At 40.2% G+C, this 24,846-nt stretch overlaps 2 protein-coding genes across 6 annotated transcripts in view; one reads left to right on the top strand and one right to left on the bottom strand.

Annotated features, from left to right (window-relative positions):
- Nucleotides 1-1,856: 1,856 nt before the first annotated feature.
- Nucleotides 1,857-15,480, bottom strand: LOC133545550 (zinc finger protein 771-like). Of its 2 annotated transcripts, none has more exons than XM_061891256.1 (2): nucleotides 15,426-15,480; nucleotides 1,857-2,776 (listed from the first exon to the last, which is right to left on the bottom strand). In XM_061891256.1, exons 1-2 carry the CDS (start codon nucleotides 15,445-15,447, stop codon nucleotides 2,142-2,144), a joined length of 657 nt encoding a protein of 218 aa, XP_061747240.1. In that variant the 5' UTR covers nucleotides 15,448-15,480; the 3' UTR covers nucleotides 1,857-2,141. The 2 variants fall into 2 exon arrangements, with proteins under 2 accessions (XP_061747240.1, XP_061747239.1); XM_061891255.1 differs by lacking the exon at nucleotides 15,426-15,480 and adding an exon at nucleotides 11,938-12,222.
- Nucleotides 15,099-24,846, top strand: part of lg28h5orf22 (linkage group 28 C5orf22 homolog) — a 55,461-nt gene continuing 45,713 nt past the window's right edge. For all 4 annotated transcript variants that reach the window (XM_061891241.1, XM_061891242.1, XM_061891243.1 and 1 more), the window contains exons 1-2: nucleotides 15,099-15,297; nucleotides 21,191-21,336. In XM_061891241.1, coding sequence (XP_061747225.1) covers nucleotides 15,229-15,297; nucleotides 21,191-21,336 — 215 coding nt within the window. In that variant the 5' untranslated portion in view covers nucleotides 15,099-15,228. The remainder of the gene's footprint in view (nucleotides 15,298-21,190; nucleotides 21,337-24,846) is intronic.

The following is a 24,846-nucleotide window of genomic DNA, read 5'->3' as shown; positions in this document are numbered from 1 at the left end:
GTTTTAAAGGCCTACTGAAAGCCACTACTACCCACCACGCAGTCTGATAGTTTATATATCAATGATGAAATATTATCATTGCAACACATGCCAATACGGCCTTTTTAGTTTACCAAATTACAATTTTACATTTTTACGCGGACATTCCTGTTGAAAACGTCGCGGAATGATGACATGTGTTTGTGACGTTATTGGTTGGAGGGGACCACTTACGGCTAAAAGTCGTCTCTTTTCATCGCGCAATTACACAGTATTTTGGACATCTGTGTAGCTGAATCTTTTGCAATTTGTTCAATTAATAATGGAGACGTCAAATGGAAAGTGGTGGATTGCGGCTGCCTTTAGCACCGAAACACAGCAGATGTTTCTTTGTTTGTTAGTGAAGTGAATTATATTTATGTAGCGCTTTTTCTCTAGTGACTCAAAGCGCTTTACATAGTGAAACCCAATATCTAAGTTACATTCAAACCAGTGTGGGTGGCACTGGGAGCAGGTGGGTAAAGTGTCTTGCCCAAGGACACAACGGCAGTGACTAGGATGGCGGAAGCGGGAATCGAACCTGCAACCCTCAAGTTGCTGGCACGGCCGCTCTACCAACCGAGTTAAACCGCCCCTTGTGAAGCTTTAACGCAGAGCGGTCAAGCGAACATGTTTCTCTACGTCAACCAGCATGTTTTTGGATGGGAAAATTGTGATATTAAGTCGGCTCTTACCGGAGACTTTAGTAGATTATGCGACCTCATCCCGCAGCTCAAAAAGGCAGCTGTGATCTTGGCTCCTCGGCTACTCTCAGAGACACTGGCATTCACCGCAGCCATCCGACTTTCAGGTATGACACTAAAATACTATTAACACAATAAGCAGATAAGGGATCTTCCAGAATTGTCCTAGTAAATGTGTCTAAAAACATCTGTAACTCTCCCACTGGAGCCGTCGCCTTTTCTTTTCTCTTTTTATTAGTGCTTTACTCTAACTTTCCTCATCCCCAAATCTTTCATCCTTGCTCAAATTAATGGGGAAATTGTCGCTTATTTGGTCCGAATAGCTCTAGCTGCTGCTGACTATGATTGTAAACTCCAAAGCCCCACAACCCGTGACATCACGCGCACATCGTCTGCTACTTCCGGTACAGGCAAGGCTTTTTTATTAGCGACCAAAAGTTGCAAACTTTATCCTCGATGTTCTCTACTAAATCCTTTCAGCAAAAATATGGCAATATTGCGAAATGATCAAGTATGACACATAGAATGGACCTGCTATCCCCGTTTGAATAAGAAAATCTCATTTCAGTAGGCCTTTAACTTGCACTTACAGATGTAACTGTAACTGTGGTTACTGACAGTGGTTTTCTGAAGTGTTCCTGAGCCCATGTGGTGATATCCTTTCCACACTGATGACGCTTTTTAATGCAGTACCGCCTGAGGGATCGAAGGTCTGCAATAGCATCCCTTACGTGCAGTGATTTCTTCAGATTCTCTGAAGCTTTTGATGATATTACGGATCGTAGATGGTGAAACGCCTATATTCCATGTAACAGCTTGTTGAGAAATGTTGTTCTAAACTGTTCGACAATTTGCTCACACATTTGTTCACAAAGTGGTGACCCTCGCCCTGTCCTTGTTCGTGAATGACTGAGCATTTCATAGAAGCTGCTCTTATACCCAATCATGGCACCCACCTGTTCCCAATTAGCCTGTTCATCTGTGAGATGTTAAAAAAAAGTGTTTGATGAGTATTCCTCAACTTTCTCAGTCTTTTTTGCCGCGTGTGCTAGCTTTTTTTAACATGATGCAGACATCAAATTCAAAATGAGCTATTTGCAAAAAATAACAACGTTTTCCAATTTGAACGTTAAATATCTTGAACTTTGCCGTTTATTCAATGGAATATAGTTTGAAAAGCATTTGCACATCATTGTATTCTGTTTTTATTAACGATTTAAACAATGTGCTGACTTCACTGCTTTTAGTATTTGTATTAAAAACCCAGAAACAAATGCAGCATAATATAAAATAAGTCAGTTTTAGTATAATTGGCACAAACTGTAGACCACCAGTGTCTGCGTGAGACTAAGCAGAGTTCTTCCCAAAAAATGTTTATCCTCATGACAAATTTAGCATCAAAAAGGTTTCCCTTGTCTTTTAAGACTTTTTTTGACCACCGCCTGTGCAGCTGTACAAAAGTTTCTCTCCCGTGTGCGTCCTCATGTGTGACAGCATGTTGGTCTTCCAGGAGAATCTCCGATCGCAAACGGAGCAGCTGAAGGGTCTCTCCCCGGTGTGCGTTCTCATGTGTATCGACAGGTGCGACTTCTCTGAGAAGCCTTTGCCGCAAAGTGAACAACCGAAAGGTTTTTCCCCCGTGTGCGTTCTCATGTGTCGGGTCATATCCTTGTTGTAAGGGAAGCTTTTGTCGCAAACTGTGCAGGTCAAAGATTTTTTAGCCGTCTCCCTTTGGTAGCAGTCCGAATAATCCATGCTGCTGCTCATAGGTTCTTGGGGGTCTCCATCCTCAGGAGAGTGTGACGTGGTCTCCTCACTATATGATGGTTGAGCTAGGAGGTTGTCCACTTGTGGTTTGTCTTCTGTCTTCTCAGAGACACCAGTCAGGGGCATCATGGCAAGGTCGGCCTCTTCTGGCCTGGCTTGAGTGATCCACAGCTCCTCCGCTTCCTCTTTGAAGTGGGGTGGCTGGGGATCCTCCTCCTTTGAAGTAGAGTTCCCCCCCTGCGGTTGAGGGGAACTTTCTTCTCGATGACCAATAAGCTGCTGGACGTCTGCGGGACGCAAACAACACAAACACTTTAAAGCAGGGGTCGGGAACCTTTTTGGCTGAGAGAGCCATGAAAGCCAAATATTTCACAATGAGCCATATAATATTTTTCAACACTGAATACAACTAAATTTGTGCATTTTTAAGTATGACCAACATTTGTAGAGTATAATAAGTCTCTTATTCTTTTTAACAACATTGTTATTATTAAAGTTAACCAATAATACATATAATACTTCTTACCATTAATGCGACTTCTTGAACAGGTGCGGTAGAAAACGGATGGTTGGATTAAAATGCATGAGAATGTTTTAGGATCTTCAGCTCTCGCTGGATCAGTTCGCAGCCGAGTGTGAAGCGACTGGGATGGGAATCCGCACCTTCAAGTCCGAGTCCATGGTTCTCGCCCGGAAAAGGGTGGAGTGCCATCTCCGGGTTGGGGAGGAGACCCTGCCCCAAGTGGAGGAGTTCAAGTACCTTGGAGTCTTGTTCACGAGTGAGGGAAGAGTGGATCGTGAGATCGACAGGCGGATCGGTGCGGCGTCTTCAGTAATGCGGACGTTGTACCGGTCCGTTGTGGTGAAGAAGGAGCTGAGCCGGAAGGCAAAGCTCTAAATTTACCGGTCGATCTACGTTCCCATCCTCACCTATGGTCATGAGCTTTGGGTCATGACCGAAAGGATAAGATCACGGGTACAAGCGGCCGAAATGAGTTTCCTCCGCCGTGTGGCGGGGCTCTCCCTTAGAGATAGGGTGAGAAGCTCTGCCATCCGGGAGGAACTCAAAGTAAAGCCGCTGCTCCTCCACATCGAGAGGAGCCAGATGAGGTGGTTCGGGCATCTGGTCAGGATGCCACCCGAACGCCTCTCGAGGGAGGTGTTTAGGGCACGTCCAACCGGTAGGAGGCCACGGGGAAGACCCAGGACACGTTGGGAAGACTATGTCTCCCGGCTGGCCTGGGAAGAGCTAGACGAAGTGGCTGGGGAGAGGGAAGTTTGGGTTTCCCTGCTTAGGCTGTTGCCCCCGCAACCCGACCTCAGATAAGCGGAAGATGATGGATGGAGAATGTTTTATAATTTCTTATTTTTGAAACTGTGATTACCAGCGGAATTATTCATTACTTATCGTGTTAAGCAATGTCAGCTAAGATTTATCTGAGAGCCAGACTACAGCCATAGGCTCCCTACCCCTGGTTTAAGCATTAGACACCTTTTTACCTGCACTCTGCCTCCCGCTGTTTCCCAAATCTACAAAGCAATTAGCTACCGACTGCCACCTACTGATATGGAAGAGTATTACACGGTTACTCGGCATAGCTCGGTTGGTAGAGTGGCCGTGCTAGCAAACTGAGGGTTCCAGGTTCGATTCCCGCTTCCACCATCCTAGTCACTGCCGTTGTGTCCTTGGGCAAGACACTTTACACACCTGCCCCCAGTGCCACCCACACTGGTTTAAATGTAACTTGGATATTGGGTGTCACTTTGTAAAGCGCTATATAGATATAATTATCTGAGAGCCATATGTAGTCATCAAAAGAGCCACATCTGGCTCTAGAATCATAGGTTCCCGACCCCTGCTTTAAAGGCACCTGTGATATGTTACTCATACTCGTTTGATAGGTACTGTATCTGGACATTTTCATGCTCACCAAGAAACCGACACAATAAAAGCGCCGCTTTTCCACAAATGTACGGGCTTGATGTTTAATATACATTAACTTTGCTATTAACATTGGTGATTTTACATGGGGCTTCACGGTGGCAGAGGGGTTAGTGCGTCTGCCTCACAATACGAAAATCCTGCAGTTCTGGGTTCAAATCCAGGCTCGGGATCTTTCTGTGTGGAGTTTGCATGTCCTCCCAGTGAATGCGTGGGTTCCCTCCGGGTACTCCGGCTTCCTCCCACTTCCAAAGACATGCACCTGGGGATAGGTTGATTGGCAACACTAAATTGGCCCTAGTGTGTGAATGTGAGTGTGAATGTTGTCTGTCTATTTGTGTTGGCCCTGCGATGAGGTGGCGACTTGTCCAGGGTGTACCCCGCCTTACGCCCGATTGTAGCTGAGATAAACGCCAGCGCCCCTCGCGACCCCAAAAGGGAATAAGCGGTAGAAAATGTATGGATGGATTTTACATGGCAATTTCAACACTTTGTTAATGAAAACTAGAACTAAGATGCACGTTAGAATCAAAAAGTTGGTCCATTGCTTATCAATCAATCAATGAATCAACAAGATGTGGGATCTGAACAGAGGATGTTGTTGTGGCTTGTGCAGCCCTTTGAGACACTTGTGATTTAGGGATATATTAAAAAAAAACATTGATTGATTGATACAATGCTTACGGTATTAACACTTTTTAGGGCGCAACAAATGACTAGACAGCAAGGACTGAACGGACTAGCCAACACAGCATAAAGCAGTGGTTCTCAACCTCTTTTCAGTGATTTACCCCTTGTGAACATTTTTTTTCATTCAAGTACCCCCTAATCAGAACAACGCATTTTTGGTTGATAAAGAAGTAAAATACAGCACTATGTCATCAGTTTTTGATTTATTTAATTGTATAACAATGCAAAATATTGCTCATTTGTAGTGGTCTTTCTTGAACTATTTGGAAAAAAAGATATAAAAATAACTAAAAACTTGTTGAAAACTAAACAAGTGATTAAATTATAAGTAAAGATCTCTACACATTGAAGTAATCATCAACTTAAAGTGCCCTCTTTGGGGATTGTAATAGAGATCCATCTGGATTCATCAACTTAATTCTAAACATTTCTTCTAAAAAAAGAAATCTTTAAAGGCCTACTGAAAGCCACTACTACCGACCACGCAGTCTGATAGTTTATATATCAATGATGAAATATTAACATTGCAACACATGCCAATACGGCCTTTTTAGTTTACTAAATTGCAATTTTAAATTTCCAGGAGTTTCTTGTTGAAAACGTCGCGGGTTGTAGCGGACATTTTAGCCCAGCACCACTTACGGCTAAAAGTTGTCTCTTTTCATCGCATAATTACACAGTAATTTGGACATCTGTGTTGCTGAATCTTTTGCAATTTGTTCAATTAATAATGGAGACATCAAAGAAGAATGCTGTTGGTGGAAAGCATAGGATTGCAGCTGCCTTTACCACCGAAACACAGCCGGTATTTCTTTGTTTGTTGTGAAGCTTTAACACAGAGCGGTCAAGCGAACATGTTTCTCTACAGCAACCAGCATGTTTTTGGATGGGCAAATTGTGATATTAAGTCGGCTCTTACCGGAGACTTCAGTGGATTACGCGACCTCCTCCTGCAGCTCAAAAAGGCAGCTGTGATCTTGGCTCCTCGGCTTCTCTCAGAGACACTGGCGTTCATCGCAGCTATCCGACTTTCAGGTATGACTTTACAATCTCACTAAAACCCTATGATTTCAATTTTACTGTTTTAATTGACTTTACCCTTTAAAATTGTTTTTAATCATATTTGTTTTTATATTGTTTTTTTTGTATTGGTTTTATATTTATTTATTTTTTGTTTTTATTCAGTCATTGGTGGAGCATAATATATATTTTTTTAATATTGTTTTTAACATGGCTGTGCAGCACTTTGGAAACGTTATTGTTGTTTAAATGTGCTATATAAATAAAGTAGATTGGATTGGATAAAACAATAACCACATAAGGGATCTTCCAGAATTATCCTAGTAAATGTGTCTAATTATTAGGAATTAGGGGCTTCACGGTGGCAGAAGGGTTAGTGCGTCTGCCTCACAATACGAAGGTCCTGCAGTCCTGGGTTCAAATCCAGGCTGAGGATCTTTCTGTGTGGAGTTTGCATGTTCTCCCCGTGAATGCGTGGGTTCCCTCCGGGTACTCGGGCTTCCTCCCACCTCCAAAGACATGCACCTGGGGATAGGTTGATTGGCAACACTAAATGGGCCCTAGTGTGTGAATGTTGTCTGTCTATCTGTGTTGGCCCTGCGATGAGGTGGCGACTTGTCCAGGGTGTACCCCGCCTTCCGCCTGATTGTAGCTGAGATAGGCGCCAGCGCCCCCCGCGACCCCGAAAGGGAATAAGCGGTAGGAAATGGATGGAAAAAAAATGGATGTGTCTAATTACATCTGTAACGGTCTCACTACCGCCGCCTGGAGACGTCGCCTTTTTTTTTGTTTTTTGTGCTTCACTCTAACTTTCCTCATCCACGAATATTTCATCCTCGTTCAAATTAATGGCGAAATTGTCGCTTTCTCGGTCTGAATAGCTCTTGCTGCTGGAGGCTATGATTATAAACAATGTGACGATGTGACGTCACGCGCACATCGTCTGCTACTTCCGTCCATGTTCTCTACTAAATCCTTTCAGCAAAAATAGGCCTTTAACATCCATATTTATGGAACATGTCCACAAAAAAATCTAGCTGTCAACACTGAATATTGCATTGTTGTATTTGTTTTTTTCAGTTTATGAACTTACATTCATATTTTGTTGAAGTATTATTCAATAAATATATTTATAATAGATTTTTGAATTGTTGATATTTTTAGAATATTTAAAAAAAATCTCACGTACCCTGTGGCATACCTTCAAGTACCCCCAGGGGTACGCGTACCCCCATTTGAGAACCACTGCCATAAACTATACACGACTGCCATCTGACGCGTTGGACTTGAAACTGTAACTGACACTCAGGAATGTTGTAACAAAACAAGATATAACAACAACGGGACAGCAGTTGTCATAATCAGCTCATTTTTATATTCGATTTCTTTTTATAAATTGTTTTGAACACACACAGAAGTACCGAAAATTGGAAACCGTCGTGACTCCACAGCGAAGTGGATGTACTTATTTGAACATTTAGTAAACCGCTCATCCACTTCCGGTTTTAGGCTGTGAGATAATAAAAAAAAGAAGGTAGGATTAAGTATTTTTTATTTTTATCATGTCATGCGCATAATAACACCGACGTGCAGTGACGTAATGCGCCTAAAAGCAGATTATTTCCATACGGCTCTTGTATTGATCGGAGAGTGATGTTGTGACCGGGTGAATCTATATAATATTCATGAAGCTCTTTTCCTACCGCTTCTGGAAAGAGAATAACGGGGACGACTTTAAGACATACTATATTTTAAACATTACCAGGCGGATCGGTGCGGCGTCTTCAGCAATGCGGACGTTGTACCGATCCGTTGTGGTGAAGAAGGAGCTGAGCCGGAAGGCAAAGCTCTCAATTTACCGGTCGATCTACGTTCCCATCCTCACCTATGGTCATGAGCTTTGGGTCATGACCGAAAGGATAAGATCACGGGTACAAGCGGCCGAAATGAGTTTCCTCCGCCGTGTGGCGGGGCTCTCCCTTAGAGATAGGGTGAGAAGCTCTGCCATCCGGGAGATGGCAGAGCTTCACATCGAGAGGAGCCAGATGAGGTGGTTCGGGCATCTGGTCAGGATGCCACCCGAACGCCTCCCTAGGGAGGTGTTTAGGGCACGTCCAACCGGTAGGAGGCCACAGGGAAGACCCAGGACACGTTGGGAAGATTATGTCTCCCGGCTGGCCTGGGAACGCCTCGGGATCCCCCGGGAAGAGCTAGACGAAGTGGCTGGGGAGAGGGAAGTCTGGGTTTCCCTGCTTAGGCTGTTGCCCCCGCGACCCGACCTCAGATAAGCGGAAGAAGATGGATGGATATATTTTAAACAGTGTACAATTTTAAACGGTAAATTATGATACTTTTGGATAGGCTGGGGCATGGTTTCATTTGCAATCTGTGTACGCCTCCCCTCACAAATGATCTTGCAGACTCTCTTAAAAAGCAGGTTATAAATGTGACTTTGGAGCCAAATGTACGCAGAATTTTCACCAAACCATATCCGATACGTATTATCTAGACCAGTGTTTTCCAACCTTTTTTGAGGCAAGGCACATTTTTTTCATCTAAAAATACAGAGGGACACCACCAGCAGAAAACGTAAAAAAATGAAACTCTACCAAGTCCTCCTTGTGCCTTATTTTGAGTTTGTTGGTGTTTTCCTGTGTGTAGTGCGTTAGTTCTTGTCTTGTGCTGTTATTTTGGTATTTTCCTGTAGCAGATTCATGTCTTCCTTTGAGCTCTATTCCCTGCACCTGCTTTGTGTTAGCAAGCAAGGCCATTTAAAGGCCTACTGAAATGAGATTTTCTTATTTAAACGGGGATAGCAGGTCCATTCTATGTGTCATACTTGATCATTTCGCGATATTGCCATATTTTTGCTGAAAGGATTTAGTAGAGAACATCCACGATACAGTTTGCAACTTTTGGTCGCTAATAAAAAAGCCTTGCCTGTACCGGAAGTAGCAGACGATGTGCGGGTGACGTCACGGGTTGTAGGGCTCCTCACATCCTCACATTGTTTATAATGTGACCCTCCAGCAGCGAGAGCAATTTGGACCGAGAAAGCGTCAATTTCCCCATTAATTTGAGCGAAGATGAAAGATTTGTGGACGAGGAAAGTTAGAGTGAGGCACTAAAAAAAAAAAGAAAAAAAAAAAGAAAAAGCGACGGCTCCGGGCAGCGGCAGTGGGTGTGTTTCAGATGTAATTAGACACATTTACTAAGATAAATCTGGAAAATCCCTTATCTGCTTATTGTTTTAATAGTGTTTTAGTGAGTTTCTAAAGTCATACCTGAAAGTCGGAGGGCTGCGGTGAACGCCAGTGTCTCAGAGAGAAGCCAATGGAGGAGCCAAGATAACAAATGCCATTTTGACAGCTACAGGAGGAGGCCCCATAATCCACTGAAGTGTCCGGTAAGAGCTGACTTAATATCACAATTTTCCCATCCAAAAACTTGCTGGTTGACGTAGAGAAACATGTTCCCTTGACCGCTCTGTGTTAAAGCTTCGCAACAAAGAAACACCGGCTGTGTCTCGGTGCTAAAAGGCAGCTGCAATCCACCAACGGCATTCGTATTTGACGTCTCCATTATTAATTGAACAAATTGCAAAAGATTCAGCAACACAGATGTCCAAAATACTGTGTAATGATGCGATGAAAAGAGAAAATTTTAGCTATGTGTGGTGTTTGGCTAACACGTCATCATTCCGCGACGTTTTCAACAAGAAACTCTGCGCGAAATTTAAAATTGTAATTTAGTAAACTAAACTGGCTGTATTGTTGCAATGTTAATATTTCATCATTGATATATAAACTATCAGACTGCGTGGTAGGCCTTTAAGTCGTTGATAATCTTCTTTGTGTGGATGTTGTTGCTTCCCAAGTCATGTACGGATGTACTTTGTGGACGCCGTCTCTGCTCCACACGCTGCAAGTTTTTGCTGTCGTCCAGCATTCTGTTTCTGTTTACTTTGTAGCCAGTTCAGATTTACTGTCGTTTTACATAGTCATCCCTATGCTTCATTGCTTTTTCCTTTCCCTTTTGTTCATTTTTGGTTTAAGCGTTACATACCTTTTTACCTGCACGCTGTGGTCTGCATATTGGGATCACAGTTCTACAGTCGAGTTCTACACAGCACGGACACTGAGAAATGGCACAGTATTTGCAGATTATAGTTATTGATTTGCAAGAAATATTTTTTGGACCGATTAGGTGAAGTTGCGTAATTTCCCACGGCAGACTACTGTGCCGCGGCACATTGGTTGAAAAAGACCAGATAGATACTCGTACCACTTGTGGTATGTGGGCTTCATCTAGAGCAGGGGTCACCAACCTTTTTGAAACCAAGGGCTACTTCTTGGGTACTGATTAATGCAAAGGGCTACCAGTTTGATACACACTTAAATAAATTGCCAGAAATAGCCAATTTTCTCAATTTACCTTAAATAAATAAATCTATATATGTTTAAAAAATGGGTATTTCTGTCTGTCATTCCGTCGTATATTTTTTTTCCTCTCATGGAAGGTTTTATGTGGAGAATAAATGATGAAAAAAACACTTAATTGAACGGTTTAAAAGATGAGAAAACACGAAAAAAATGAAAATTAAATTTTGAAACAGTTTTTCTTCAATTTCGACTCTTTAAAATTCAAAATACAACCGAAAAAAAAGAAGAGAAAAACTAGCTAATTAGAATCTTTTTGAAAAAATTTAAAAAATAATTTATGGAACATTATTAGTAATTTTTCCTGATTAAGATTAATTTTACAAAGGGGCGGCATAGCTCGGTTGAGGGTTGCAGGTTCGATTCCTGCTTCTGCCAACCTAGTCACTGCCGTTGTGTCCTTGGGCAAGACACTTTACCCACCTGCTCCCAGTGCCACCCACACTGGTTTAAATGTGGCGTAGATATTGGGTTTCACTATGTAAAGCGCTTTGACTCACTAGAGAAAAAGCGCTATATAAATATAATTCACTTCACTTCACTACATATTTTATGATATGTTTTAAACAGGTTAAAATCCAATCTGCACCTTGTTAGAAAATATAACAAATTGAACCAAGCTATATTTCTAACACAGACAAATCATTATTTCTTGTGGATTTTTCAGAACAAACATTTTAAAAGAAATTCAAAAGACTTTGAAATAAGATTTAAAATTGATTCTACAGATTTTCTAGATTTGCCATAATATTTTTTTTGAATTTTAATTATAAATTAGTTTGAAGAAATATTTCACAAATATTCTTCGTCGAAAAAACAGAAGCTAAAATGAAGAATTAAATTAAAATGTATTTATTATTCTTTACAATAAAAAAAAATAATAATTTACTTGAACATTGATTTAAATTGTCAGGAGAGAAGAAGAAGGAATTTAAAAGTGTTTAAAAATCCTAAAATCATTTTTAAGGTTGTATTTTTTTTCTCAAAAATTGTCTTTCTGAAAGTTATAAGAAGCAAAGTAAAAAAATAAATGAATTTATTTAAACAAGTGAAGACCAAGTCTTTAAAATATTTTCTTGGATTTTCAAATTCTATTTGAGTTTTGTCTCTCTTAGAATTAAAAATGTCGAGCAAAGCGAGACCAGCTTGCTAGCAAATAAATACAATTTAAAAAATAGAGGCAGCTCACTGGTAAGTGCTGCTATTTGAGCTATTTTTAGAACAGGCCAGCAGGCGACTCATCTGGTCCTTACGGGCGACCTGGTGCCCGCGGGCACCGTGTTGGTGACCGATGGTCTTGATTTTTTTACAGTGTGTATTTTAAAGATTGAGGAGGTCAGTAGACAAGTAAACACACCTTCAATGCGCAACATTATTTGGGTCTCGCCAACAGCTTCCAAATGTTGTCGATATCGCTCCTTCTCCTCTCTTGTTCGACAAAGTTCCTCCTCGTACGACGCTATCGTTCTTTCAAACAGCGCGAATATCTCATCGGCTGCCATCATTAGTCGCTCCTGCACCAATTCTTTCAACATTTTCAATGTTTTAGTCGATACAATTCCGAAAAGTAGGCGATTTTTCACGGGTCCTTTTTCCTAACTTCCGCTTAATCGGTTAAATCATTTGGCGGAACTTCCGGAACTTGACCGCAGCTTTTACAAAATAAAGGCTTTTTTTTTTTTTTTAACAACGGCTCGCAAAAGTATGTACAGATAACTTTAAATAATCAACAACTACACTTTGAAATTCAAAATATATTTTTCATTCAATTACGTCGTTCACTACTCAAATAATTGATGTGCTCTTATTTTCGAAAATAATTTTTGCCTTGGACTGCAATTACGTTGCTGTTTTTTTTGTAATACTTCTTACGACTCTTTACGACAGCGGGCTTTGTACTGAATTTTGTGTGTTCGTCCCTCAGACGCCATTTGATTTGTATTATTGTTATTATTTGCATTTAATAAAAATGTTATAATTAATTCAAAATGGGATGGATGGATAATTCAAAATAAATGAATAAAAACCCCATATAGCATGGGTGTCAAACTGTGGCCCGCGGGCCAAATCTTGCCCACCGTGTAATTTAATTCGGCTCCTGAGGCAATATCAATTTAGCATAGCTCGGTTGGTAGAGTGGCCGTGCCAGCACCTTGAGGGTTGCAGGTTTGATTCCCGCTTGTGCCATCCTAGTCACTGCCGTTGTGTCCTTGGGCAAGACACTTTACCCACCTGCTCCCAGTGCCACCCACACTGGTTTAAATGTAACTTATATATTGGGTGTCACTATGTAAAGCGCTTTGAGTCACTTGAGAAAAGCGCTATATAAATATAATTCACTTCACTTCACATTAGAGCTGGCCCGCCGGTGTTATACAGCGTCGGTGCCGCTGTAACACCGCATTCACCGCTAATACTCATACTTGCCAACCCTCCTAATTTTCCCGGTAGACTACCGAAGTTCAGTGCCCCTCCCGAAAATCTCCCGGGGCAACCATTCTCCCGAATTTCTACCGATTTCCACCTGGACAACTATATTGGGGGCGTGCATTTAAGGCACTGCCTTTAGCGTTCTCTACAACCTGTCGTCACGTCCGCTTTTCCTCCATACTAACAACCTGTCACATAATATTTGTGGCTTTTACACACACACACAAGTGAATGCAAGGCATACTTGGTCAACAGTCATACAGGTCACACTAAGGGTGGCCGTTTAAACAACTTTAGCACTGTTACAAATATGCGCCACACTGTAAACCCACACCAAATACGAATGACAAACACATTTCGGGTGAACATCCGCACTGTAACACAACAGAACAAATACTCAGAACCCCTTGCAGCACTAACTCTTCCGGGAAACTTCCAGCAAACTGACCAATAATTAACGTTTTATTCATGCATTTTCTCTTTCTACTTCAAGGCTTGAATGTTTGGTTCATTCATTATTGTTATTTTATTTTCAAATGTATTATTAGCCTGTGGAAAAAAATTGATGTTTACCTCAGAAGATTGCAAATAGAAAAAAAGGCATAACTTATTTATTTAAATTGTATTTGATATGAGCAAGACACTTCACCCTTGCTCCTGATGGGTGCTGGTTAGCGCCTTGCATGGCAGCTCCCTCCATCAGTGTGTGAATGTGTGTGTGAATGGGTAAATGTGGAAGTAGTGTCAAAGCGCTTTGAGTACCTTGAAGGTAGAAAAGCGCTATACAAGTACAACCTATTTATTATTTATTTATATGCCATTGATGTTTTTTTAATTATTATTATTATTTGAAACTGGATTTTGCATGTCACTAAAGTTATATAAGCCTTGTTTGTTCAATATTCAATGCAAAACTTTAAACTTTAAAAGGTTAATTTGTTCAACCTTGGCCCACGGCTTTGTTCCATTTAAAATGTTGGCCCACTCTGGATTTGAGTTTGACACCCCTGCCAAATAATCGGAAAGACACGCCTTTTTCTTTTACGAATTGACGGAAGTTTTACAGCAGGTGCAGCCGAAGCGTCCATGACGTTCCAATGCTGCCGTCTTGTGGCGTTATGGAAAACTGCTGAAAACTGAGGCAAAGGTGAAATTTAAACATATAGTCTGATGCAGCCAGAAAATAGATTTATGATATGTTTACCGTCTTTCTATCACCTCATCTTGGTTCCCAAACATTGCGTGTGAATGCATAAACGTGAGCATTGATGACGTAATGACGTCTGCGTTGCAGCGATCCATTCTGGGCATTCGGTCTTTTTTTTGTGTGACACATTCCTAATTTGATTCGAACAACTTCATTATTGAACTTTAAAAGCAAAAATATACATATAACTTGACTTTTATGGCGTCGTATTTTATAATTTAGGAATATAAATGAAAGAAAACAACCTTTAAATCTTTACAAGGCTGTCACGCCAAATTTCGTCTCCCCTACAAAAACCTTCCCCCCCATTTACTTCCGGTGTCATGATTAATACAAACGTTTTGTTAACACTATATTTTAAAAATATAACGCTGCTTTATAAAAATACAGACGTTTTGTTAACGCTATATTATAAACATTTTTTTTTTAATAATTTACAAACACAAACTATGGGATGACGCATTTACTTCCGGGGTCACGTTTCCTCTTATGTCATCCCATAGCTTGTGTTTGTGAATTGTTTTTTAAATGTTTTAGTAATATAGCGTTAACAAAACGTCTGTATTTTTATAATATAGCGTTAACAAAACGTCTGTATTAATCATGATCCCGGAAGTAAATGAGGGGGGTGATTTCTGTAGATGTTGTTGTTTCCTAAACGCACACAACGAGAATACCTATTAATAACAACACAAAACCATATATACTGTCAAGAGATACTATTTTTTTAAATTATAGACATCTCACAACAATAAATGTTCTAAATTATTATTAAATATAACATCACAAAACAATTTACTGCTTTGTTTTGTTCCTGCAAGTTCTTCCGAGTCCATGTGGTGGCAGTAATGTACCCCACGATGGTTCTCCAGCTTCATAGACCAAAGAAGAAGAAGTAAACACTCGCACAACAGCATTGTTGTTACTTATTGAGAAAACGCACGGATTAACGCTTACAAATATCCATTATAGACATTTTGATTTATTTTTGGTGCGAATTTAGGTTGTAAAATGACTTGCGTACCGCCATTGAGGTTCTATAAAGACTTACCCGTGTGGATTGTGGAGGACCACCACAATGTAAGCACATGCTTTTATTTTTTTTAGCTGTTTGAAACATTCGTGGTGTGATTCTTCAAACACATCTCACTAAACGTTTTATTTCACTAAAGCATTGTCCAGTTAAGCATATAAAGTCCGTGCATTACCGAGAAGCTTACGTCCGAGCATTGTATTGTGTGTTAGCTATTTTCCACTTTTGTTAGCGCAGTTGGGCCGGATGTGACGGGGTGCACTTTTATTGTGAAACCGGAAGTTTGGTATTGTAATTAATATTGTGGTTCCTACAATATAGAAGAGGGGTAGGGAACCTATGGCTCTAGAGCCAGATGTGGCTCTTTTGATGACTTCATCTGGCTCTCAGATAAATATTTGCTGACATTGCTTAACACAGGGCTGTCCAAAGTGGGTCATTTTTTAACGGCCCCACGGCACATTTTAAGAATACATTTAAAAACATAAAAAGTGGTATAAAAGAGCAAACAGGTGAAATGTAACAAGAAATTGTTGCAATGCTTACTCTTATAACACAAAGCTGCCATGCAGGCAGTTTCTTTCTTTAAAAAAGAATAATGAATCGAAATCAATGTCATTTTGAATTATTGACCTATGCAAGGCTTCGATTACATCACATTAAATATTCACCTTTGAGATATTTTTGGGGGAAAATGTTGCATTTTTTGTGTTTTACCATATAAAAAACTAAGCTTTTTTTTTTTTTTTAAAGAAGGGCCTAAAACAAACAAACAAAACATAAACAACAATAAAACTTAAATTGACGGATACGTCTGAAGTTGATCTCGAGTTTATTGTGCTAAAAGTAAACAGTAGAAAAAATGTATAATTTATTTTTTGACACTTTAATAAATAGGACACTTTAGGATCCCCAATTAATTTGTTTTTAAGTGTCATTGCTCAAAAAATAATAATGAATCAAAATCCAAAATTAAGGCTCCGATTATTATATAATCTCAAATATCCCCCCTAAAAAAGTTATTGGGTGAAAACTGTTTTTTTTTTCTTTTTTTTATTCTAATGTTGATCTAGAGCAGGGGTCGGGAACCTTTTTGGCTGAGAGAGCCAAGAAGCCAAATATTTTTAATTTTTTTTCCCTAAGAGCCAGATAATATTTTTTTTAACACTGAACAAAACTAAACGCGTGCATTTTTAAGTAAGACCAACATTTCCAGAGTATAATAGGTCTCTTATTCTTTGTAATAACAGGAGTCTTCAGACTAACATTCAGTTAGTCTGAAGCAAACTGTCGAGGGGGCGTGGCCTGCGGGCCCGCAGCAAAGCGGGATGTTGCCAGGACCGGCTTCGAAATCAGCGACAGGTGCGTAGAAGGCCCACCTGGGCCTTTTTATCTAATCACCTGTCGCTCTGTAATAAGCAGCAGCCAGCAGGAGAGACAGGGTTGGGGTTGGAGCCAGAGCGCAAGTGAGGACGAAAGACAAAAAGACAATTGCTGGAAAGCAACTGAGAGACTAATTGAAAAAAAAAAAAACAATATTTTACCCTAAAACAGGCTCTCATGTCAGTGCTTGGTGGTCTGAAGAACCCCCAGGAGGGCAAGCCCAACACTAACCAATAATAAATAAATAACTTCTTACCATTAACGCAACTTCTTGAACATAAAAATGCATGAGAATGTTTTATATTTTGAATGTTATTTTTAACTTCCAAAGACATGCACCTGGGGATAGGTTGATTGGCAACACTAAATTGGCCCTAGTGTGTGAATGTGAGTGTGAATGTTGTCTGTCTATCTGTGTTGGCCCTGCGATGAGTTGGCGACTTGTCCAGGGTGTACCCTGCCTTCCGCCCGATTGTAGCTGAGATAGGCGCCAGCGCCACCCGTGACCCCGAAAGGGAATAAGCGATTTATCTGAGAGCCAGATGCAGTCATCAAAAGAGCCACATCTGGCTCTAGAGCCGTAGGTTCCCTACCCCTGATCTAGAGATTTAAAACCTGCATAATAATAAAAATTATAATACTGAATAATGACACATTTTTAATATTTTTTTGGACCAAAACCCTTTGAGGTCCCCGGGATCATAACTGAGTGGAGGCCTGAATGTATATTTTTTATACATATATTGTATTGGTTTTTCAAATAAAAATGATGAAAATGGCCCCCGCTTGCTCTGATTTTTCAGTGTGCGGTGGACACCGCTGGCTTAACACGATAATTATGAATAATTCCGCTAGTAAGCACAGAGCTAAAAATAACGTTCAAAATACAAAACATTCTCATGCATTTTATCCATCCATCCTACCAGACTTGTTCAAGAAGTCACATTAATGGTAAGAAGTATTTGATTTATTATTGGTTAACTTCAGAATAAGAATGTTGTTAAAACAAATAAGGGATTTATTATACTCTAAACATGTTGGTCTCACTTAAAAATGCACACATTTAGTTGTATTCAGTGTTAAAAAATATTATATGGCTCTCATGGAAATACATTTTTAAATATTTGGCTTTCATGGCTCGCTCAGCCAAAAAGGTTCCCGACCCCTGATCTAGAACAATCCAGTCTGCAAGGGTTACAGTCCGTGAAGCACACATGATTGTGTGTGCTGTTGGTCCACAAACATTTTCGTTAATTACTATTCTTTATGTAATTGTTTTTATTTTGTTTTACTTTCTTTTTTATTCAAGAAAATGTTTTTTATTTAATATTATTTATTTGAAAAATGACCTTATCTTCACCGGACCAGGTTGTCAATGAAATTAGATTGTTTAAAGCATTGGTGTCAAACTCCGGCCCGTGGGCCAAATTTGGCCCGCCCTTTAATTTAATTTGGCCCTTGAGGCATTATGAAATTAACATTTACCGCTAATATTCATACTTGCCAACTCTCCCAATTTTCCCGGACTCGCAAATTTCAGTGCCCCTCCCGAAAATCTCCCAGGGTAACCATTCTCCCGAATTTCTCCCCATTTCCACCCGGACGACAATATTGGGGGCGTGCCTTAACAACACTGCCTTTAGCGTTCTCTACAACCTGTCGTCTCGTCCTCTTTTCCTACATAGAAATAGCGTGCCAACCCAGTCACATAATATATGCGGCTTTTACACACACACACAAGTGAATGCCATGGATACTTGTTCAACAGCCATACAGGTCACACTGAGGGTGGCCTTATAAACAACTTTAACACTGTTACAAATATGCACCACACTGTGAACCCACACCAAACAAGAATAACAAACACATTTCGGGAGAACATCCGCACCGTAACGCAACATAAACACAACAGAACAAATACCCAGAACCCCTTGCACCACTAACTCTTCCGGGACGCTACAATATACGCCCCCCCCCCACCCCATGAAGCAATAATTAATGTTTTACTCATGCACTTTCTCTTGCTACTTCAAGGCTTGAATGTTTGATTCATTCATTATTGTTATCTATTTGCAAATGTGGAAAAAGTTTATTTTGATATTTACCTCAGAGGGCTGCAAATAGAAAAGAGGCATTACATTTTTATTTAAATTTTATTTGACACGCTAGTGATATTTTTTGATTACTATTATTATTTCTATTTCAAATTTGATTTTGCATGTCACTATAAAGTTATATAAGCCTTGCTTGTTCAATATTCAATGCAAAACTTGTTTGGGTCCCTATTAAAAGGTTCATTTGTTCAACCTTGGCCCACGGCTTTGTTTTATATTTTGGCCCACTCTGTATTTGAGTTTGACACCCCTGGTTTAAAGGGTTCTTAAAACCAGGTCCTAGCTCATGTAGATCCACGTGTTTCCTGTACTTACTTACACTCAGCATCAAGGGTGGGTATTGGGGGTTAAATCACCCAAAATGATTCCCGGGCGCGGCCACCGCTGCTGCTCACTGATCCCCTCACCTCCCACATTTTTCAAACCATTCCACCTTCAACACCTTCAACTCATTCTGGACATTCAAACTACCATTTTGCCACATTCAACTAATTTCCAGAAATTCCAGTTTTTTGGTAAACTATTTCCACCCTTAAGTTCAACGACTCCTTTCACATTTTCAACCCTTTTCAACCGTTCTACTGTCACAACCCTCCTCATATTCAGGACAAAAAAACAAGTTGGTTAGGGAAGTAGAAAAATTCCCGGTTTTCCCCAAATTCCAGGAATTACTCCATTAAAAACTGTTACTAATTCAACATTTTTGGACCGATTTAAACAATTCCAACACCAACAAATCCAGCTCATTCAGGCCATTCATGCTCCTAATCATTTTCAAAAATATCCTGCTTTCCCCATTTTATTAACATTTTCCAGGAAGTTCCTATTGAAACGAATGGGACATTTTTCCAAGTTGCACAATTCCTACATTTTTTAAACCATTCCACCTTCAACTCATTCTCGACATTCAAACTACAATTTTTCCACATTCAACTAATTTCCAGAAATTCCAGTTTTTTGGTAACCTATTTCCACCCTTAAGTTCAACGACTCCTTTCACATTTTCAACCCTTTTCAACCGTTCTACTGTCACAACACTCCTCATATTCAGGACAAAAAAACAAGTTGGTTAGGGAAGTAGAAAAATTCCCGGTTTTCCTCAAATTCCAGGAATTACTCCATTAAAAACTGTTACTAATTCAACATTTTTGGACCGATTTAAACAATTCCAACACCAACAAATCCAGCTCATTCAGGCCATTCATGCTCCTAATCATTTTCAAAAAATGTCCTGCTTTCCCCATATTATTAAAAATTTCCAGGAAGTTCTTATTGAAACGAATGGGACATTTTTCAGACCATTCCACCTTCAACTCATTCTGGACCTTCAAACTACAAATTTTCCACGTTCAACAAATTTCAAGGAATTCCAGTTTTTTGGTAACCTATTTCCACCCTTAAGTTCGACTGCTCCTTTCACATTTTCAACCCTTTTCAACCGTTCTACCGTCACAACACTCCTCATATTAGGAACAAAAGCCAAGTTGGTTAGGGAAGTAGAAAAAATCCTGGTTTTCCCCAAATTCCAGGAATTACTGCATTAAAAACTGTTACCAATTCAACATTTTTTGACCAATTTCAAACAATTCCAACACCAAAAAATCCAGCTCATTCAGGCCATTCATGCTCCTAATCATTTTCAAAAATATCTTGCTTTCCCCATTTCATCCAAATTTCCAGGAAGTTCCTTCTGAAATGAATGGGACATTTTTCCAAGTTGCACAATTCCCACATTTTTCAAACCATTCCACCTTCAACTCATTCTGGACATTCAAACTACCATTTTTCCACATTAAACACATTTCTCGGAATTCCAGTTTTTTGGTAACCTATTTCCACCCTTAAGTTCGACTGCTCCTTTCACATTTTCAACCCTTTTCAACCGTTCTACCGTCACAACACTCCTCATATTCAGGACAAAAAACACGTATATTAAGGAAGTAGAAAAATTCCCGGTATTCCCGAAATTCCAGGAATTACTCCATTAAAAGCTTTTACCAACTCAAAATTTTTTGACCGATTCAAACAATTCCAACACCAAAAAATCCAGCTCATTCAGGCCATTCATGCTCCTAATCATTTTCAAAAAATATCATGCTTTCCCCATTTCATCCAAATTTCCAGGAAGTTCCATTTGAAATGAATGGGAAATTTTTCCAAGTTGCGCGATTCCCACATTTTTCAACCGATTCAAACCATTCCAACATTAGCACATTCCACTCATTCTGGACATTCAAACTAACACATTTCCAGATTCCAGTTATCCTGGAAATTCAAACTCTTCGACATTCAAACCATTCCAACATTCATTCATTCTACATTCTGTCAGCATTACAGTTCAACGTCAGCATTGTAGCGTTCACATGCAATTCCTTCAGGAAATACCTCAACTGGTTGACATTTACTATTCCTTTTGAAGTGCACCTTTTCTTGTCCTCATTAGGTGGTTTGTCATATCTACCGCGCCATTGCGTCGAGACATCTCCCTATGAAGAACATTAAGCTCGTTCATTTGGACTCCCACCCAGATCTGTTGATCCCTGTCAACATGTGTGCTGACACCGTATTCCAGAAGGACAAGTTGTTAAGGTATGTGGATTTTATTGACATTTATAATAAAGATTGCTAAAATGTGCCAAACATGGATAAGTGTGGAGAGTGTTTAGCATGTTTCTCATCATGCACTATAATGGGTTAGGAGTGTAACGGTACATGTATTTGTAGTGAACCGTTTCGGTACGGGGGTTCCGGTTCGGTGCGGAGGAGTACCGAACGAGTTCCACACGAACATATGAAGTAGCCGCCTATGCTAAAGTCTTAACAAGCTGCTCCGCTCCGTTCTGCCACTGTCTCCTACACAGCACCCAGCATTGTCCCGCCCGCACAACCATTTGATTGGTTACAACCGTAGCGATAACAAGCCAATCAGCAGTGCGTATTCAGAGCGCATGTCGTCAGCACTTCAGCATCGAGCAGATAGGTGTTTAGCAGCGGAGCAACGGACTCTTCCCAAATTATACTAAACACTTCCAAGTCAACTACTTTCTAAACATCACTATGAGCCCGTTGACAGTCTAGAAACAAACCGCAGCTCAGCTCACTCGCAGTCCTGGCTTTAGGTGAAGGCTAGTTAGCTTTTAGCGTAACGTTAGCTCATTTTGCGTTGTGTGTGTGTGTGTGTTACGGACAGTGTTGATTGAGGTGTGTTGAAGCAGCAAAAAAGGGCATTATGTTAAATGAAGAGGTTCTGTCTCTGATAGTGTATATAATAATGTAAGTGCATCATAAAGCCTACATGAACTCCATGGTGTTCAGGGATGAATAGTCTCCTATTGCTATTGTACTATTTTTCAGCCATAGTTACATTAATCATTAGTAATGTAGCAGCCTAGTTTTGAATGGCAGGGTCCCCGCTATCACATGTTGACAAATATAAAACATTTACATAATAAAAATCAACTACAGCCTTCCTAAATGCTGTAATAAATTAAGCATGATGAGTTGACTTGAAACTGTTTAATGTTGCACTTTTTATATGTAGAAAAAAAGTTGTCATTTTATTTCATCAAAGCACCAACTTGAGGCAGTTTAATGTGGATTAACGTGGGCAGAATTATTATAATGTTCCCAATGTTAAAAGGATAAAGCCATTGTTTACAAAATTGGTAAATAAATAACCAAAAAATTAATATTTTGTTGTTTTCTTACTGTACCGAAAATGAACCGAACCGTGATCTCTAAACCGGGGTACGTACCGAACCAAAAATTTTGTGTACCGTTACACCCCTATAATGGATTTAAATGGGTGTAATTTTGAATTATGTGTTGTGCTTGGACATTTTTTCATTTTATAATAATATCCACAAAGGAGTTGACTGATGCGGACACGTTTGTTACTTGATACGTTCTAATACACTTCTGCCTCGGATACTTTGTATGTGTCAGTAATATTCAACTATAATTATTTGATACTTGTTTATATTGACAGATGTCATGTATTGGACTGCAATATTCTTTAATTAAAGACACTTGTTCCATATTTGTGTGCTTATCTGCTAGCTCTTTGAAGCTTATATGGCCTAGCATGTTTACCTTTTGTAAATGACTTGACCAAAACAGAAGAAAGTGTGTGCTTTTTGGAGGACGTTTGGATGTCAACTGTCCAGCATTGCACAAGTAAACACGCTGCAGGACTGCTTACATCGCACATGATTAGGGATGCACCGATTAATCAGTAACCGAATATATTCGGCCGAATATGGCGAAAAAAGCCACATTCGGCCTTCGGTGGAATGAGTTAAAAACAAGGCCAAATAGTGGCGTGTGACGCAATTTTTTGACGCGGTGACGTTGGGATATGTTGTGTACCTGTATAAGTGTATGAGGTTACAAGCACACACTTAATTGAGATTTAGTGGGGCCTCTGTTTACATTATTAGCCTGTTGTGTAGGCTACCTGTATAAGTGTATGAGGTTACAAGCACACACTTATTGAGATTTAGTAGGGCCTCTGTTTACATTATTAGCATATCTACTGTGGCTAAGCAGACTTTTGCTAAAAGGACAATAATTCATTTGTTGTGGGTTTATCCACTTTAATGCACTTTATTTTTTTTGGGAATGCATGTTTTGTTTGAAGGCCTAATATAAATGAAAAACTTTGTGCTTTTTTTGAAAAGCAAAGGCTACTGGAATATTAAAAAAATGTCAATATTCAATAAAAAAATACTTTATTTGAAAAACATGTCTAAATATTTATTCTAGGCTATTTATGCAATATAAAAACAATTGTGAAAAACTGCATTCATTATTCGGTATTTGGTATTCGGCCTTCGGCCAAGCGTTTAAGTTTTATTCGGCTTCGGCTTCGGCCACACATTTTCATTTCGGTGCATCCCTACACATGATGTCACACACAAGGAAACACACTGTATAACTGTTTGTATCGCACATGATCCATCCATCCATTTTCTACCGCTTATTCCCTTTTGGGGTCGCGGGGGGCGCTGGCGCCTATCTCAGCTACAATCGGGCGGAAGGCGGGGTACACCCAGGACAAGTCGCCACCTCATCGCAGGGCCAACACAGATAGACAGACAACATTTACACTCACATTCACACACTAGGGCCAATTTAGTGTTGCCAATCAACCTATCCCCAGGTGCATGTTTATCACACATAAATAAACATGCTGCAGAAATGCTCGTAACGCACATGATATCACACACAAGTAAACACGCAGCAGGACTGCTTGCATCGCATGTGATATTGCACGCAAGTAAACACGCTGCATGACTGCTTTTATCGCACCAAAGTAAACACGCTGCAGGACAGGTTGTATAGCACATTATATTACACACAAATAAAACACATTGCAGGACTGTACGTATCGCACATTGATATCGCACACATGTAAACACACTGCAGGACTGCTTGTATCGCACATTATATTGCATGCACGTAAACACACTGCATGGCTGCTCGTATCGCACATGATATCACACACAAGTAAACATGCTGCATGACTGCTTTTATCGCACATGATATCGCACCCATGTAAACACGCTGCAGGACTGCTTGTATCGCACATTATTTCACATCCAAGTAAACACGCTGCAGGGCTGCTCGTATCGCACATGATATCGCACGCAAGTAAACACGCTGCGGGACAGGTTGTATCGCACATGATATCCCACGCAAGTAAACATGCTGCATGACTGCTTTTATCACACGTGATATCGCACCCAAGTAAACACGCTGCAGGACTGCTTGTATCGCACATTATTTCGCATCCAAGTAAACACGCTGCAGGGCTGCTAGTATCGCACATGATGTCACACACAAGTAAACATGCTGCAGGACTGCTTGTATCGCACATGATATCGCACACAAGTAAACACGCTGCAGGACTGCTTGTATCGCATATTATATCGCATGCAAGTAAACACGCTGCAGGGCTGCTCGTATCGCACATTATATCACTCACAAGTAAACACGCTGCAGGACTGCTTGTATCGCACATGATATCACACACAAGTAAACACGCTGCAGGACTACTTGTATCGCACATGATATCGCACGCAAATAAGCACGCTGCGG

The sequence above is a fragment of the Nerophis ophidion genome, linkage group LG28, assembly GCF_033978795.1.
Source record: "Nerophis ophidion isolate RoL-2023_Sa linkage group LG28, RoL_Noph_v1.0, whole genome shotgun sequence".
Taxonomy (NCBI): Eukaryota; Metazoa; Chordata; class Actinopteri; order Syngnathiformes; family Syngnathidae; genus Nerophis; species Nerophis ophidion.
This window is presented reverse-complemented; position numbering and strand designations above follow the sequence as displayed.

Bases quoted from the DNA above. Each gene is read 5' to 3' on its own strand.
- LOC133545550 (XM_061891255.1), bottom strand. From the start codon at position 12,115: ATGTTGAAAGAATTGGTGCAGGAGCGACTAATGATGGCAGCCGATGAG. The intron at 2,777-11,937 runs GTGTGTTTACTT...TGCGTCCCGCAG, and splicing joins AATAATGTTGCGCATTGAAG to ACGTCCAGCAGCTTATTGGT.